At 33.8% G+C, this 16,097-nt stretch overlaps 1 protein-coding gene across 5 annotated transcripts in view; it reads right to left on the bottom strand.

Annotated features, from left to right (window-relative positions):
• The window catches only part of ATF7IP (activating transcription factor 7 interacting protein), a 124,832-nt gene that overhangs the window by 24,087 nt on the left and 84,648 nt on the right, over positions 1-16,097 (bottom strand). For all 5 annotated transcript variants that reach the window (XM_049625098.1, XM_049625096.1, XM_049625097.1 and 2 more), the window contains exons 7-9: positions 9,352-9,428; positions 8,667-8,755; positions 4,535-5,173 (exon numbers count right to left, since the gene is read on the bottom strand). In XM_049625098.1, the coding sequence (XP_049481055.1) occupies positions 4,535-5,173; positions 8,667-8,755; positions 9,352-9,428 (805 nt within the window). The remainder of the gene's footprint in view (positions 1-4,534; positions 5,174-8,666; positions 8,756-9,351; positions 9,429-16,097) is intronic.

Here is a 16,097-nt window from a genome sequence, read left to right as displayed (position 1 = left end):
AAAAAGGTTGGTTGTTTTATATGCAACAATTCATGTAACTTTCTCCAATTATTTTTTTTTCTGTCATCATGTCATATATGCAAATGAACTCTCTCATAGACCACTGCTACAGTAACTTTCAAAAGAGCAAATTTACAATAGAGAAAAAAATTTCACATACCCATTGCCCAGAATATTTAATTCTATCCTAGGGAATATCTTTGGAAATAATTTAGGATATGTATAACTTAAACGTCCTCACATAAGTAAATGGTTAAATAAAATACAATTTTTCCATACTATATACCTTTGGAGAAAAAGATTTAATGACATGGCAAAAAGCATAATAAATTCATTAGCAAAATCATTACACGAGGATTCTGAGAAAATTTACATGCATAATCTCAGTAGTTAAATCAGATTTTTCTTTAGTCATTTTTCAATTAACTTACATTGAGTTTGTGATACACATGCATACATACACACAAAAGTTACTTCTAGAACAGCAGAGAAAATCAATCAAGTATGGTTTTCTGACTCAACTTCTAAAGAGAAGGTATTAAACTTTATCAAATGTCTTTAGCATCTACTGAGGTAATTATTTAGCTTTTCCTCTTTGGTAATGTGGTGAATTTCCAATGCTGAAAAATTCTTATCCTTGCTTTCTGTAGATAGTAATATTCTTGGTTAAAATATGGGAATTCTTTCATTTCAAATCATCAGAACACATATAAAGTAAATTATTTATGCTAAAAGGAAACAGTACTATGTATTTCATTATATATAAAATACACACATACACACACACACACACACACACACACACACACCTGTATGTCAAAAAATTTTGGATAAACATCTACCTATTAAAAGAGGGTTTTCCAGGCTACAGAAGTAAAAAGGAGGCCCTTATAATTTCTCCCTACCCTTTTTAAATTATCTTAGTTTTCTTGTAGGAAGAATATATTAATATATTCCTTACTTTTTAAAAAAAATATCTTAAAAGTACTTCATTTATAATGCATCAGCATCTGTTCTGGACTGTGAAGTCCCTGAAATATTACTTAGTAAAAAACAAATTCCATTTTACTGATCCTACATGGCAGAGTATTAATATACACTGATGACATTACAAAACATCAGTGATTTACCACCAAAGTTTTTTATATATAATGTTAGAATATATTCATTTGGGCTTAGAAGGATTTTATTCCCATAACTGTAATAATCTTCCTTAATCTAGGTTTTTAATTAATATTCTCTGTGCCTTTATTGTAGACGTTTTTGATTCTTAATGTAACAGTTTACCATTTCACTTATAATATCTACTTCAGATGACTGTAAATCTATCAATAAAACTGGTCAGGGTGGGAAATTAGAAATTGTACCTTAAAATCTTTCTATCATTTGGGAAACCTCTCTATTTTACTATTCTTAAAAGATGATGTCATATTTAACCAACACTGTATTTTTACTGAAGTCATAAAAGGGTTTTTACAGAAGTGCCAATTAGTAGTATTCCTTATTAGGTGCTGGATATTTGGTGTATTAAAATGAATTGAATGCAAAACTTTTAAATCATTTTCACAACACCACCTCTCATCTGGATTACTACCACAGCTTCCTAACTGGTCTCTCTAACCCTACTTTTATCCTCGCCAAATCATTCTTCTTATTGCAGCCAGTGTTCAGGGATGTCACACTCCTCTGCAAAAATCCTTTAATTCCTCTGCCTATCACCTTTCCATATATTATCACATACCTTTTCCAGATCTCCCACATCCTCTCACAGGAACCTCATATCTTAACATTCATCACATTTATAGTTAATTACTTATTTAATGGCAAGGTTCCCTATTTAATTGTGAGTTTGGTGAGAATAGGAACTATTTTGTACATTTCTGTGTGCCTGCAGGATTTTAGAAGAGTTACAGGTATTCAATATTTCATGAATAAATAATATTAACTACAACTTATACCCTAAATCTCCTAGCAGTCTTTAGGATGATTTTTTTACTTTACTATAGAAACAGAAAATACTGACTTAATACATAAGGGGACATGAACTATAATAAAATACAAATTCATGCATTCTAGTTGGATAGCTTATGTTCTCATTAAATCAATAATACCTACATAAGACTTAAAATGTTTTAATTATAGAACTAATATATTTAGCATACTACAAATGTATTAAAGGTTGGCTTCAACCTTCATATTCAGCCAAAATTTGCCATATGGCTTCAGTTTAGGTTTTGGGAAGCCTAAATAGCTAAAGGCCTACTTTAATGTCATTGATGGCACCTCTAAAATTTTGCATGATAAAAAAAATATATCATTGCATCGGATGTCACTTTTTTTTTTTTAATGTTTATTTATTTTTGAGACAGAGGGAGACAGACAGCAAGTGGGGGAGGGCAGAGAGAGAAGGAGACGTAGAATCTGAAGCAGGCTCCAGGCTCTGAGCTGTCGGCACAGAGCCTGATGCGGCGCTTGAACCCACCAACCGTGAGATCATGACCTGAGCTGAAGTCGGACGCTTAACTGACTGAGCCACCCAGGCGTGCCACATCAGATCTCATTCTAATTAACATTATGAACAGTATGCAAAGAAAGCTTATCATTCACATTTATGGTTAATATCCAATAAGTTACTTTCAAATGTAGGTAAGCACTCTAAATAGAACTTGAAACAATGATCTCCTTAAAATAATTTATACAATAAAGTACATAAAATGTGTTAAATATATATTAAAAAATTAATTTTAAGTGTAAGTATAAATGTGTACTATCACATAAGTAGAATGATGTACTGATTAAAAATGATTGTGAAAATTATTAGTTTTACATACAAAACAATTAAGAACAGTCAAGTCATTAAATGAATATGAAACAAACTGACACTTACTATGACTAATAGAATACCTTAGCTAGGTAATTTTGGGAAACATATACCCTTTGTGTCAACAAATGTTCATAAGTATTTTAAGAAAACAGAATAATTAAATTATAACTCTGATACCTGTAGAAGTATTTAGGGTATGAGCATTCACAAAACTAAACAATATCTTTTAAGTTATTTATTTCTTTTCAGGCCATGGTCTTTTAGGAAAACTTCTATATTTAAGGATTTGTCTTATTTTGTGACCATGAATTAAAAAGTGTCAACTTAGGCTCAATCTTTCATAAAGTGGAAAAACTCAAAAATCACATAAAACAATGTCTAGGAGAAATCACCTTCTACCTGACATATTAAAAAATACTAAGGATTAGAAAAAAAGAAGTTAAAGAAAAATGAAGTAACCCCCTTAAAATCTTGTTCACTGACCTCATTTAAAAAGCAAGTATCTTTCAGTGCTGCAAACATGGATTAGAGTGTCTAAAGAATAATGTGGTAGCAGATAAGGCTAACAAATACTGTTACTGTACTATGTAAGCATTTACATTTTAAATACTCATATTAATAATTGCATTTTTATATAAAATTTCAGATTTCTTCTTATATCCCAGATGTAAATTTGTATGAAGCTGACATTTAGCTCCAGTCCACTGTTAATTCTGATCAGCCACTCATTTATTCTCTCAACAGCCTTGTGAAATACAAAATACAATCACTATTTATATGAGTAAATATACTTGAAGGGCAAATACACTACTAATGGCTACATGGGAAATTAAAGAAAACAAAAGGCTTGTATATCTCACTTACAAAAGTAATTTTGTATTTTAGAATGTTTCTTATATTTCATGGTCACTATATCAATAAGAGATATTACAACAATTTCACTATACACATTATGCCTACCCATTTAGCCACTTTACAATAGTGGAAATAAATGTGAGGCCAGAAATGAAGAATAAGTAAGTTCAATAACGCATACAAAATGTGTGCTTTCTAAAGACAAGGAAGACATAGAGTTTTACAGATTTTAAATACAGGTAAAATCCATTTCTCCTTTTTGCAATTCTGGAGAGTATACAGACATATACAAACATAATCATATACTATGTCACAGGGGAAACATATAAAAGATAAAACAAGAAGCAGTCAAACATTTTATAATAAATTAGAGAGAAGAACCTATTTTTAAATTGTTCAAATTTAGAAGACGTGAGTGATGAATGCACAAAGGATTTTTCCACATGCGTAGGGAAGATATGTTGTTTGTCATTTCCTCTTATATGCATATATTCTGTAAATTAGATACTTTAAAATAAATTTGTTCTATTCAGATATTCCTGCCAAACGCATAATAAAAGAAATTCATAATGCTTGCCTCAAAGCCTAAAGGAAAAATTTCACCCAGATTAGGAAAAATTACTAAAAGCTACATTACAAATGCTAACTTTTCATTCAAAATAAACTGTATCTCAAATACCATTTTAACAACATCATTTCTTAGGTAGCTAAAAACTTACTAAAAGTAATCTCCAGGGTATTCTATTTACTTTCTTCTTCAAATAAAGATAGCACTTCCACAAACACAAATATTCAATTATCTAAAGGCCATTAACATGCTTGTATTTCTATTATTAAGCCTATATAGTGACTTACCAATTCTTGGGGTAGTAGTGCTGCTCTGTTCTGCAGGAGACGAAGTACTAAAAGCAGAAATTGGAATTTTCATCTGTATAGGCCCTCGATTATTTGATGGACTATAGAGTCCCGATGGGCCTACTGTAGGTAAAGAAGTCCTTGTGGCTTGTACAATAGAGTGTGCTGTTGGAACAGCCTGTACAGCAAGTGTTGTTCCTAAGGTTGCAGCACTGGCAGGAGAGTTCCTTTGAATACTAGGACTGGCCACAGAAGGAACATTGTTTGGTTTAGAGGGGTTTGGCAAGGCTGGCAAGGATACTGGATTTTTGGTGAGACCACTCACAGTAGGTGGGCTTTGTACAGAAATGAACTCAACGTTGCCAGATGGTTGATTGGTCACTAAAGTCCCTGGATGGCTCTGTAGGAGTTGAGGCTGGGAGGATACCGCAACAGGTACATGCAAAATCACTGGTAAAGGTTGTAAAGAGATTGTAGGTTGGGGATTTCCACTAGGCACCTGAGTAGTAGCAACTACTGTAGCTGTGTTGGGTGCAGGAAGAACTGACGTTGCTGTCAGAGAACCCGAAGTAACTGGAGTCTGCAACTTAGGTTGACTACTGACAACTGTTGGAGGAGTGACAAGATTGGTTGAAGATACTATAGAAAGAAAAAAGAAGTCTCAGTTTAAATGGCTGCCTTCATTTATCAGCTAGGATAATACAATACAAATTTAATGCACTGCAATTGCTACAGTAAAGTCTTTCATAATACAATTTCTTCAAGACTTAAATTTTGGAAGTCTTTTTTAAACTTTATTTATTTTGAGAGAGAGAGAGACAGACAGACAGAAAGCAAGCCAGGGAAGGGCAGAGAGAGGGAGAGTGAGAATCCCAAGCAGGATCAGCACCGTCAGCACAGAGCCCAATGCAGTGAGGCTTGAACTCATGAACCGCAAGACAATGACGTGAGCAGAAATCAGGAGTCAGACTCTCAACTGAATGAGCCACACAGGGTCCCCTTAGATTTTGGAAATTCTTAGAATTAAATTTATAGAAACATTTTTGCATCTATTTTTGGCACACAGCTTATGACTAATATGGAAGACTAATCTCTCAGTATCAAAACAGTGCCTGAAAATTACTATCGTCATTTCAGAGTAACTGGTAAAATGACTAAAAAACACTGAACTTGGTGAAGCTATACAGATAATTTTGAAACTACACTAAAAATATAAATGCCTTAGGACAATGACAATATATAAACTCAAATAGACAATCTAGGAAGAATCATCACTATTAATGAATAAAGGAAGCTTGGCCATGGTATTTTATCATTCGGACCATGTGTGAAACCTCTATCTGTGGACTAAGTTTTACTGAATTACCTGGGAGGAACCAAGAAGGGGAAGCTGCCTCTACTGAAACTCTAATGACATTATACAATATAGGACATAACACACTGAAGGTGGGAGATGAATTAAGAAATAAGGGAGTTAATACCAAAACCAGAGAAAATCAAAATGCTGGTCACTGAAGTTTTATAGTAATTTTGGCTCAACTATTTATCTTTCTTTTTTTTTTTTTTTTAACATTTATTCATTTTTGACAGACAGAGAGACAGAGCATGAGCAGGGAAGGGGCAGAGAGAGAGGGAGACACAGAATCTGAAGCAGGCTCCAGGCTCTGAGCTGTCAGCACAGAGCCCGACACGGGGCTCAAACTCACGAACTGCGAGATCATGACCCGAGCCGAAGTCGGACGCTCAACCGAATGAGCCACCCAGTCGCCCCTATTTATCTTTATTTTCATTTGAACAGGTTTCAAACTGATGACCAAGCTTCTTTCTCACTGATCTGTACTGTTTCCAAAACAATAGGCACACTAGAGCAGCAATACTCAAAGTGTTATCCAGGGCGTGCAGATTATTGAGACCCTCTCAGGGAGCTGGTAATATCAAAACTATTTTCATAACAATAAGACATTACTTGATTTTTTTCACCATGTAAATATCTGCACTGATGGAGCAAAAGCAATGGTGAGTAAAACTTCTTGATGCCTCAGTACAAAAATCAAGGTATTGAGTGGTACCAAACTGTCAATACATTCTTTACCCCCAAATGTGCACAGTAAAAAACAAAGTCAGTTTCACTCAAGAATGTCCATGATGAAGTAGTAGAAACTATTATTAAATCTCAGCCCTTGAGTACAGGTCTTAGTATTCTGCATGAAAAAATAGGAAATCTACAACAAGCATTACCACTGCATGCCAAAGTAGCATGTTTGGCTCAAAGCAAAATGCTTGTACTACTGTTTGAGTTATAAAACTAAGCTAACCACCTTTTTCACAGAAGACCATTTTTAGTTGGAAGAATGACTTAGACATACTGTGATTATTCACACTGGGTATTTAACAAATTTTCTTTTTCTTTCTTTCTTTCTTTCTTTCTTTTTCTTTCTTTCTTTCTCTTTCTTCTTACTTTCTCTCTCCGTCTCTTTCTCTCTCTTTCTCTCCCTCTCTCTCTCTTTCTTTCTCTCTTTTTTCTTTAAGTAGGCTCCACACCCAGCATGGAGCCCAAAGCGGGGCCTGAACTCATGACCCTGAGACCAAGACCTGAGCTGAGATCAAGAGTTGGATGCTTAACCAATTGAGCTACCCAGGTGCCCCAACAAACCTTTTCTTCAAAATAAACCTTGGCAGTCGAAGAAAACAACTAATAGTATTTATTGGCAATAATACAATTTGAGTTTTCAAAAAAAAAAAATTAGAACTCTGGAAAAACATGTATCTGCCACTAAGCGCATTACAGCTTCCCAAATCTTCAAAGACATTTCTGACAAAAATCAATGTGATATTTATTTTTTTTAAGTTTTTTTTTTTTTAAAAATTTATTTAGTTTTTAGAGAGAGCACAAAAAGGAGGGGGCAGACAGAGAGAGAGAGAGAGAGAGAGAGAGAGAGAGAGACACGAATCTGAAGCAGGCCCCAGGCTCCGAACTGTCAGTGCAGAGCCTGACACGGGGCTCACATTCATGAACTGTGAGACGCTTAACCGACTGAGCTACTTGGACACTCCAGAATCAATGTGCTTTTTAAAAAGTTTATTGAGGTGTCAATAATAGAAGCCTTACATAACTCATTGAGTATTTTCCAAATGATTGATGAATGGTATTAGTAGAAGATCCATCCAAGACAGACAAATAGATTTTACTGAAAAACTTAGAAAAGTTCATTGATATGGTTTCACATTCTACTTTGCAACTAACCATTAATAAACTACTTGACTGTGTCAAACAATATTCACAAATCATCTAAAATGGCTAGCCCTTTCCCAAGTACATATTTGTATGAGACTGAACTTTATTCAAATACTTCCACCAAAACAACAAATTGCAAGAGATTGGATACAGAGACAGATAGAAGAATCTAGCTATCTTCAACTGTCTTAATGTTTTAAGTATAAGACAGATTTGTAAAACTGTAAGACAGTAACACTTCCACTAATTGCTTTAAGCTTGGGAAATAGTTATTTTTTCGTTAAAACATTATCTGTGGGGCGCCTGGGTGGCTCAGTTAAGCGTACGACCTCAGCTCAGGTCATGATCTCATGGTTCGTGGGTTCGAGCCCCTCATAGGTCTCTGTGCTGACAGCTCAGAGTCTGAAGCCTGTTTCAGATTCTGTCTCCCTCTCTCTCTGCTCCTCCCCCACTCATGCTCTGTCTCTCTCTCAAAAATAAATAAACACTAAAAAAAAAATTTTTTTTAAACCATGTTATTTGTGTTTACATGATATAGGTTATTATTTTTAAATGAATAAACATGTAAAAGTTTGTATTTTAATTTCTACTCCAAGTAAATATCAATTACTATAAGCCACAAAAACAAAAGTTCTTTGGGATTCTTAATAATATTTTAAGATTATACAGGGATATGGAAACCAGAAAGTTTGAGAAGCACTAGAGACTTGAATTCCTATATTTTCTTGCATATCTGTAATCCTGATTTTTAAATAAAATTTTGTACTCATTATTTAAGTTTAGATAAATATGCTCAGTTCCTTAGATCATTTCAGTCTCAAAATAATGTAAGAACAGAGAACTAAAGCCTTTATAAAATCCCTAAGAAAATGTTATTTTGTTGTTTAAAAATATTACCTGTATTCACAGGGGTTGGAAAGGATGTTGGTGCACTCTCACTTACATTCCTTTTGGACTCCAGCATCTGTCTCACTGTGCCTGCATTTCTACAAAATATACATATATATATATATATATACACACAAATAGTCAATGCAAATGCCATTCCGGAGGACATCAATTTATGAATAGAGAAAGCAGTGGTCCGTAGGGGGAAAAGGGCAACTAGATTTGGGTACTATAGCACTAAAGTGCAAATGAATATGCTGAGGCCAAGATGGCACATAGATTTCAGCACGCTGGGGTCTATGGCATTAAGGAAGAGTCTTTCTCTTAGATTCTAATGTCCTTAACATTTTTACCAAAAAACCAAACGTATATCCTAGTATTTGTAGACATTAGTTCTTATTACCCCTAATCAAAGCATTTCTCAGTTACTTTGAAAGAATTCTATTTAACACAAGTTGTTAAATCTTAAATGACCAAAGAAAAGCCTTATAATAAATTAGCAAAGCCAGTCACCAACCACAAATGAATAATTATAGCAAAACAAAACAAATAAACAAACAAAAAATCTATTTAATTTAGGATACTAAACTTCTCTACAAAATAACTAGAAATATACTCCAAAACATTCTTATAAAATAAAGAGAATCAGAACCTTGTTCTGTTAAAAATCTGACAGATTGTTTACAATTCTCACCTGTATGGCACATTGTTATTATTGCTGTTGACGTCAACCACAGACTTTCCTGGTGATACAGGTGGGTTTGGTGGATTCTGGGGGAGAAAAACACCCAGGTAAAATAAAACCCAATACAAAAGGAGTCTTTAAAAATAAGACCTTAACTAGACTTACTGTGATCATTTCATAATGTATATAAGTGTTGAATTATTATGTTGTGCACCTGAAACCAACTTAATATTAAAAAAAAAAAACAAAACCCTGATGTGGTTTCTCAACATATTATCTGTTACTTCCATAATATAGTAGAAAATATTACTACATGAGACAAGAATTTGAATCTTGGCATTACCACTTGTTAGCTGTGCCTTAAACAAATTAATCTGTTGAGACAACTGCTTATCATGTGAAAGATTAATATAATAATTCCTATACCTCAGTTTTTAAGATGAGTAAATAAAATGATGTGAAAACGGTTTACATGCTGATAAATATTAATAATATGAACCTAAAGAATAACTAGACATACTCATTTAATAAATATCTAGTGAATGCCTACTATATACCATGCATAGCAGGCACCAAATTACCAACAGAAACTCAACAAACAAGGTACAAATGTATTCCTTCCCAAAATAGGTGATTACCAATTAAGTGGTGCCTAAGGTCACAAATCAAAATTCTCAAATCAAAATTATTTTTACAGTTATTGTTTAAAAAACAAATACTTGCCACTAGGTGACATGTAACTTCATAAAAAGATGTCTCAATTCTAAACTTAAGTATCAACTAATTTCATCCTTTACCCCCAAAAACAGGGAATATAGAAATGGAATTCTTATACATGTTAATAAGCATTACTTGGGCCTCCATCAGTAATTACACTATAATTATTTACTTCTTAAATGAAAAATATAAATAACTCTCAAGACTTATTTAAATATAATAATAAGTATTAAAACAAATTAAATATTGAAGTGCTTAATATTACATCAAGTACATGCTATTAATCACTCTTTTCAATCAACAAATCTTTTCTTTTTAATTTTTTAAAAATGTTTATTTATTTTGAGAGAGAGAGAGAGCGAGAGAGAGAGAGAGCACAAGGACAGGAGAGAGAGAATCCCAAGCAGGCTCTGCACCATCAGCGCAGAGCCCAACGTGGGGCTTGATCCCATGAACAGGAGAGATCATGACCTTCGCTGAAATCAAGACTCAGAAGCTTAACCGACTGAGCCAGTCAGGCACCCTCAATTAACAAATCTTGATGCTTTTTATAGGATAAAAGGATAATTTTCATCAACAAGTATGGCACTGTATTAGTTATACATGTAGAGAGGACAAAAGATACAATTACAATATATTACTCTAAAGGTGTTTAAAATCTGTGAACAAAAACGTATTAAACAAATAGAAAAACAAATTAAAGTAACTGTGCACTCTCAATTTTAAAAAAGTTTTTAAGGAAAACCTTCAAATAGGTCTTTTGAGTAATTAATTAGTACATTCAAAATAGTTAAGATGAAGGCAAAGAACATTTCATGGAGAAAAACAGAAAAAGGAAAAAAGCATAAATAAATACAATTGGCTTAGAACACAGTATGGTCACTGGATAGAAGTCCTTAAAATAAATACTAGTGTGGTGACATCAGCAAGATGGTAGAATTGGAAGACCAACACCCTCCTTCTCTCATGCGATGGACCAAATTTCCTTTGTCAGAATTCCAGAAACCAGTCAAGAAGTATAGAACCCCAAGCAATAGCGAGGCCAAGAAGAGATGCATTGTAGTGAGTAAGAAAGTCTGTTGCACTTACCTACCATACCCCAAACCCCTCCCAACACAGTATGGCACAATCAAAATTCCTCACTTGTGGCTTCTCCTTCAAAAAGGAAAGAGAAGAGTGGAACATTCACGCAACATTATGGCTTTTCAGGGTACTGACCGAGGCACTGGTTTCTGTCTCACCTGACCTGAAGGAAGTAGTACATGTTGGATGTCTGGAGGCCATATGAGAACAAGTTAAACCTATCAGCTTGGTACAGCACCAGAAAAATTATAGTAGCACAGACAGAGAGCAGGGGGGACCTCCAAAACAATGGCTTATAAAATGAAAACTATAATATGGAAGACAGATGATTGGCGGGGGGGGGGGGGGGGGGGGGGGGGGCCCCCAAGTAGAAACAGACAAGACTCTTCAGATAAGAGATTACACAAACAACCTCAGTGAAAATGCATCTCTAGAAAAAGTTTGAGAGGTTGGTAGAGTATCTACCTGAGTTGAATAATAAAGGTCTTTTTCTGTATAAATATACTGTGAAAAGACAGGGAAAGGTGGCTGTTTTTTCAAGTGCCCAAATTTCAACATAACAGAAATAGACATACAAAGAAACAGGGAAATATGGCTCCACCAAAGAAATAAATCTCCAGAAACTGACCCTAAAGAAATAGGGATCTATGGATTATCCATTAAACAATCCAAAATAACTGACATACAGATGTTCAATGAGGTAATAGAGAACAGAGACAGAAAACTAAATGAAATTAGAAAAGTGATGCATGAAGAAAATAAGAATATTAACAAATAGAAACTAAAACAGAACCAAAAGAAATTTTGGATCTGAAGAGTAACTGAAATGAAAATTTCACTACAGGGCATCAGCACCAGACTGTACTGAGCATAATAAAGACTTAGTGAACTTGAAGACAAGCCATTTGAAACTATGGAGTTAGAAGAGCAAAAAGAAAAAAGAATGAAAAAAAGGGGAAAGAGCCCAAAGGACTTATGAGAAAATGCTGAAAGGACCAATACATGAATATGGGAATCTAAGAATAGAAGAGAAAGAAAATGAGCAGAAAGTCTTTGAATAATGGCCAAAACTCCCTAAATTTGAGGGTGAAAACTGATAATACAAATTCAAGAAGCTCAGAAACCTCCAACTAGAATAGCTCAAAGAGATCTACACTGAAAAACACGGTCAAGGTGTTAAAGGTCACAGATAAGGAATTCTGAAAGTAACAAGAGAAAAGCAACCCACCACATTCAAGGGAGCTCCCGTAAGATTATCAGTAGTTTTCTCAGCAGATACCTAGAAGGCTAAAAGGGAGTGGAATGATATATTTAAAATGCTGAAAGAAAAAACTACCAAGCAAGAATACTATATCCAGCAAAACTTTCATTCAAAAATGTAGGCAAAATTAAGACATTCCTAGATAAATAAAAAGCTAGGGAAATTTATGACCATTAGATCTACAATGCAATACAAAAAAATGCTAACAGGAGTCACTCAAGTGAAAACGAAAGGACATTAGACAGAAACTAGAAAGCACACAAAAAAGATGAAATTCTCTGGTAACGGTAAATACACAAATACAGAATCCTGCATTACTATAAAGCTGGTACATTAAATCACATTTAATTCTTGTATAGAATTTAAACACAAAAATAACCACATTTTTGTTAAAGGATACACAATATAAAAAGATATAATAAAACCAGTAACAAAACTGTGAGGGGAAACTATAAAGACTAGAGTTCTTAAATGTGATTGAAGTTAAGTTGTTACCAGTTTAAAATGATCTATGTAACCCCCATGGTAACCACAGATAAAATACCTATAGATGATACACAAAAGGGAATGAGAAAGAAATTAAAGACTGTCACTGCAAAAATTAAAAATATATAAACAAAACACACAGAATGTAAGCAACAAAAAAGAGATAAAACAATTCCAAGACAAATAGATAATAATTAACAAAATACTAATTAAGTTCTTCCCTACAGAAATTACTTTAAATCCCAATGGATTAAATTCTCCACAGAAAGACATACATTGGCTTAATGAATAAAACACAAGATCCTGCTATATGCTGTTAAAAATAAACTCACTTTAGATCTAAAGGTATACACAGGCCAAAAGTAAAATAATGGGAAAACATATTCCATTCAAATGATAACCAAAAGAGAGAAAGGGTGACCATACTTATATAAGACACAAAAGAGCTTTTAAAGTAAAAAACTATTACAAGAAACAAAAAGAACATGATAAAAGCATCAACTGACCAGATACAATATTAATAAATATATATGCACATAACATCATGGCTTCTAAATGATATAAACATTGATAGAACTGAAAAACAGATAGAAACACAACAGTGAGAGTCTTCAGTACATCATTCTATATAATGGAGAGATGATCTGGAGAAAAATTCAGTAAGGAAATAGCAAAACTGAACAATATCACAGACCAAATGGACCAAACAGACATTTGTAGAAATATTCACCCAATGGCAGAAAAATCAAATTTTTCTCAAGTGCACACAGAATATTCTTCGGAATAGATCAGGTTACAAAATAAGCTTCACCCAATTTCTAAAGATGAAAATGATGAAATATCTTTTCCAACCACAATGGAACAAAAGTAGAAATCAATAGCAGAAGACAAAACGGAGAAGTTACAAATATGTGGAAATTAAAACACACTTAAAAATCTAATAGATAGGGGAACCTGGGTGGCTCAGTTGGTTGAGCGCCAACTTTGGCTCAGGTCATGATCTCATAGTTCATGAGTTCGAGACCTATGTTGGGCTCTGTGCTGACAGCTCAGAGCCTAGAGCCTACTTTCGTTCTGTGTCTCCCTCTCTCTCTGCCCCTCCCCTGCTCGTGCTCTCTGTCTCTCTCTCTCTCAAAAAATAAAATAAAAAACAGTAAAAAAATTTTTTTTAATCTAATAGATTAAAGAAATCATAAGAGATATTAGAAAATATCTTGAGACAAATAAAAACAAAAATACAACATACCAAATTTATAGGAAAAATTTATGCAGAAGTAGTACTAAGAGGAAAATTTAGGGGCACTTGGATAGCTGTTAAGTGTCTGACTCTTGGTTTTGGCTCAGGACATGATCTCACTGTTTCGTGAGTTCGATCCCCACATTGGGCTCTGCACTGGCAGCATAGGCTCTGCCTGGGATTCTTTCTCTCCCTATCTCTCTGTCCCTACCCCTCCTGCGCTGTCTCTGTCTCTCTCAAAATAAGTAAATAAAAAAAAAATAAGAGGAAAATTTATAGTGGTAAATGCTTTCCTTAAAAAAGAAGAAAGACCAGAACTCCTTGGTGGCTCAATCAGGTAAGCATCCAACTCTTGATTTCGGCTCAGGTCATGATCTCATTTTTCGAGAGATTGAGCCCCGTATAGAGCTCCTCCCTGATAGTGCAGAGGCTGCCTGGGATTCTCTTTCTCCCCCTCTCTGCCATGCCCCTTCCTGACTTGTGCTCACACACACTATCTCTGGGGAAAAAAAAAAAAAATCGGAAAAAAAAAGACCTGAAATCAACAATCTAACTTTATACTTCAAGTGACTAAAGAAAAACAAACTAAACTCAGAAGAAGGAAGGAAATAATAATGATTAAAGCAGAAATAAATAAAACAGGAACACAAACTCAGTAGTAAAAAAATCAACTAAGAGTTGGCATTTTAAAGGATCAACAAATTGGCAAAACCTTTACCTAGATTATCTATGAAAAAAAAAAGAATACATAACTAAAATCATAGATGAAAGAGAAGGCATTACAACTGATGCCATAGAATAAAAAAGGATCATAAAAGACTACTATGAACAATTATATGGCAACAAACTGGATAACCTAGAAGAAATGGATAACTTCCTGGAAATATATAACCAAGACTGAATCAAAAATTAAAAATTTGAACAAGACCTGAATAAGAAATCAGACTGAATTAGTAATCAAAAACATCCTAATAACAAAAAATACCAAGGACTAGATGGCTTCAATGGAGAATATTTAAAGAATTAACAGCAGTCTTCCTCAACTCTTCCAAAGAATTGAAGAGGAGGGAAAACTTCCAAACCCAGGCCAGCATATCCTGATACTAAAGCCAAAGATCCTACACTAAAAGAAAACTATAGCCTAATATCACTGATGAACATAGATGCAAATATCTTCAACAAAATTTTAGCAAACCAAATTCACCAGCACATTAAAAGAATTATATAACATGACCAGGTGAGATTTTATCCCTGGAATGCAAAGATAGCTTGACACAGGAAAATCAATCAATGTATAAATCAATCAATCAAAACCACATTAACAAAATGGAGAAAAAAACTACATGATCTTCTCAATTACTATAGAAAAAGCATTTCATAAAATTCAACACTTTCATGATAAAAAAACAAATAAACAAAAAAAACCTCAACAAGTTAGGAATGGCAGTAAACTACCTCAACCTAAAAATACTATATGTCAAAAGCCCATAGCTACCATCATACTCAACAACAACTCCTCTAAGATCAAGAATAAGGTAAGGTTGCCCACTCTCATCAACTTCAGCATGGTACTGGAAAAATCTCACCAAAGCAATTATGCAAGAAAAGGAAATAAAAGGCAGCAATAGTAGAAAGGAAGAAGTGAGGATGTCTCTGTTTGCAGATGATATGATCTTATAATCAGAAAACCCAAAAGGGTACACACAAAAAAGTTTGAACTAATAAATGAATTCAGCAATGCAGCAGGATAAAAAAAAAAAAAAAAGTCAAAATCAATCATATTTCTATATACTAACAACCAACAATCTGAGAAAGAAATTAAGAAAACAACCCCATTACAATATCATCAAAGAGAATAAAATATGTAGAAGTAAATTTAACCAAAAAGGCAAAAGACCTTTAATATGAAAACTACAAAACAGTGTTGATTAAAATAAAAGACACAAATGGAGACATCCCATGTTCATGGAC

Source organism: Panthera uncia, chromosome B4 (genome assembly GCF_023721935.1).
Source record: "Panthera uncia isolate 11264 chromosome B4, Puncia_PCG_1.0, whole genome shotgun sequence".
Classification (NCBI taxonomy): domain Eukaryota; kingdom Metazoa; phylum Chordata; class Mammalia; order Carnivora; family Felidae; genus Panthera; species Panthera uncia.
Note: the sequence above shows the minus strand (reverse complement) of the source record. Positions and strands in the feature narration are given on the sequence as shown.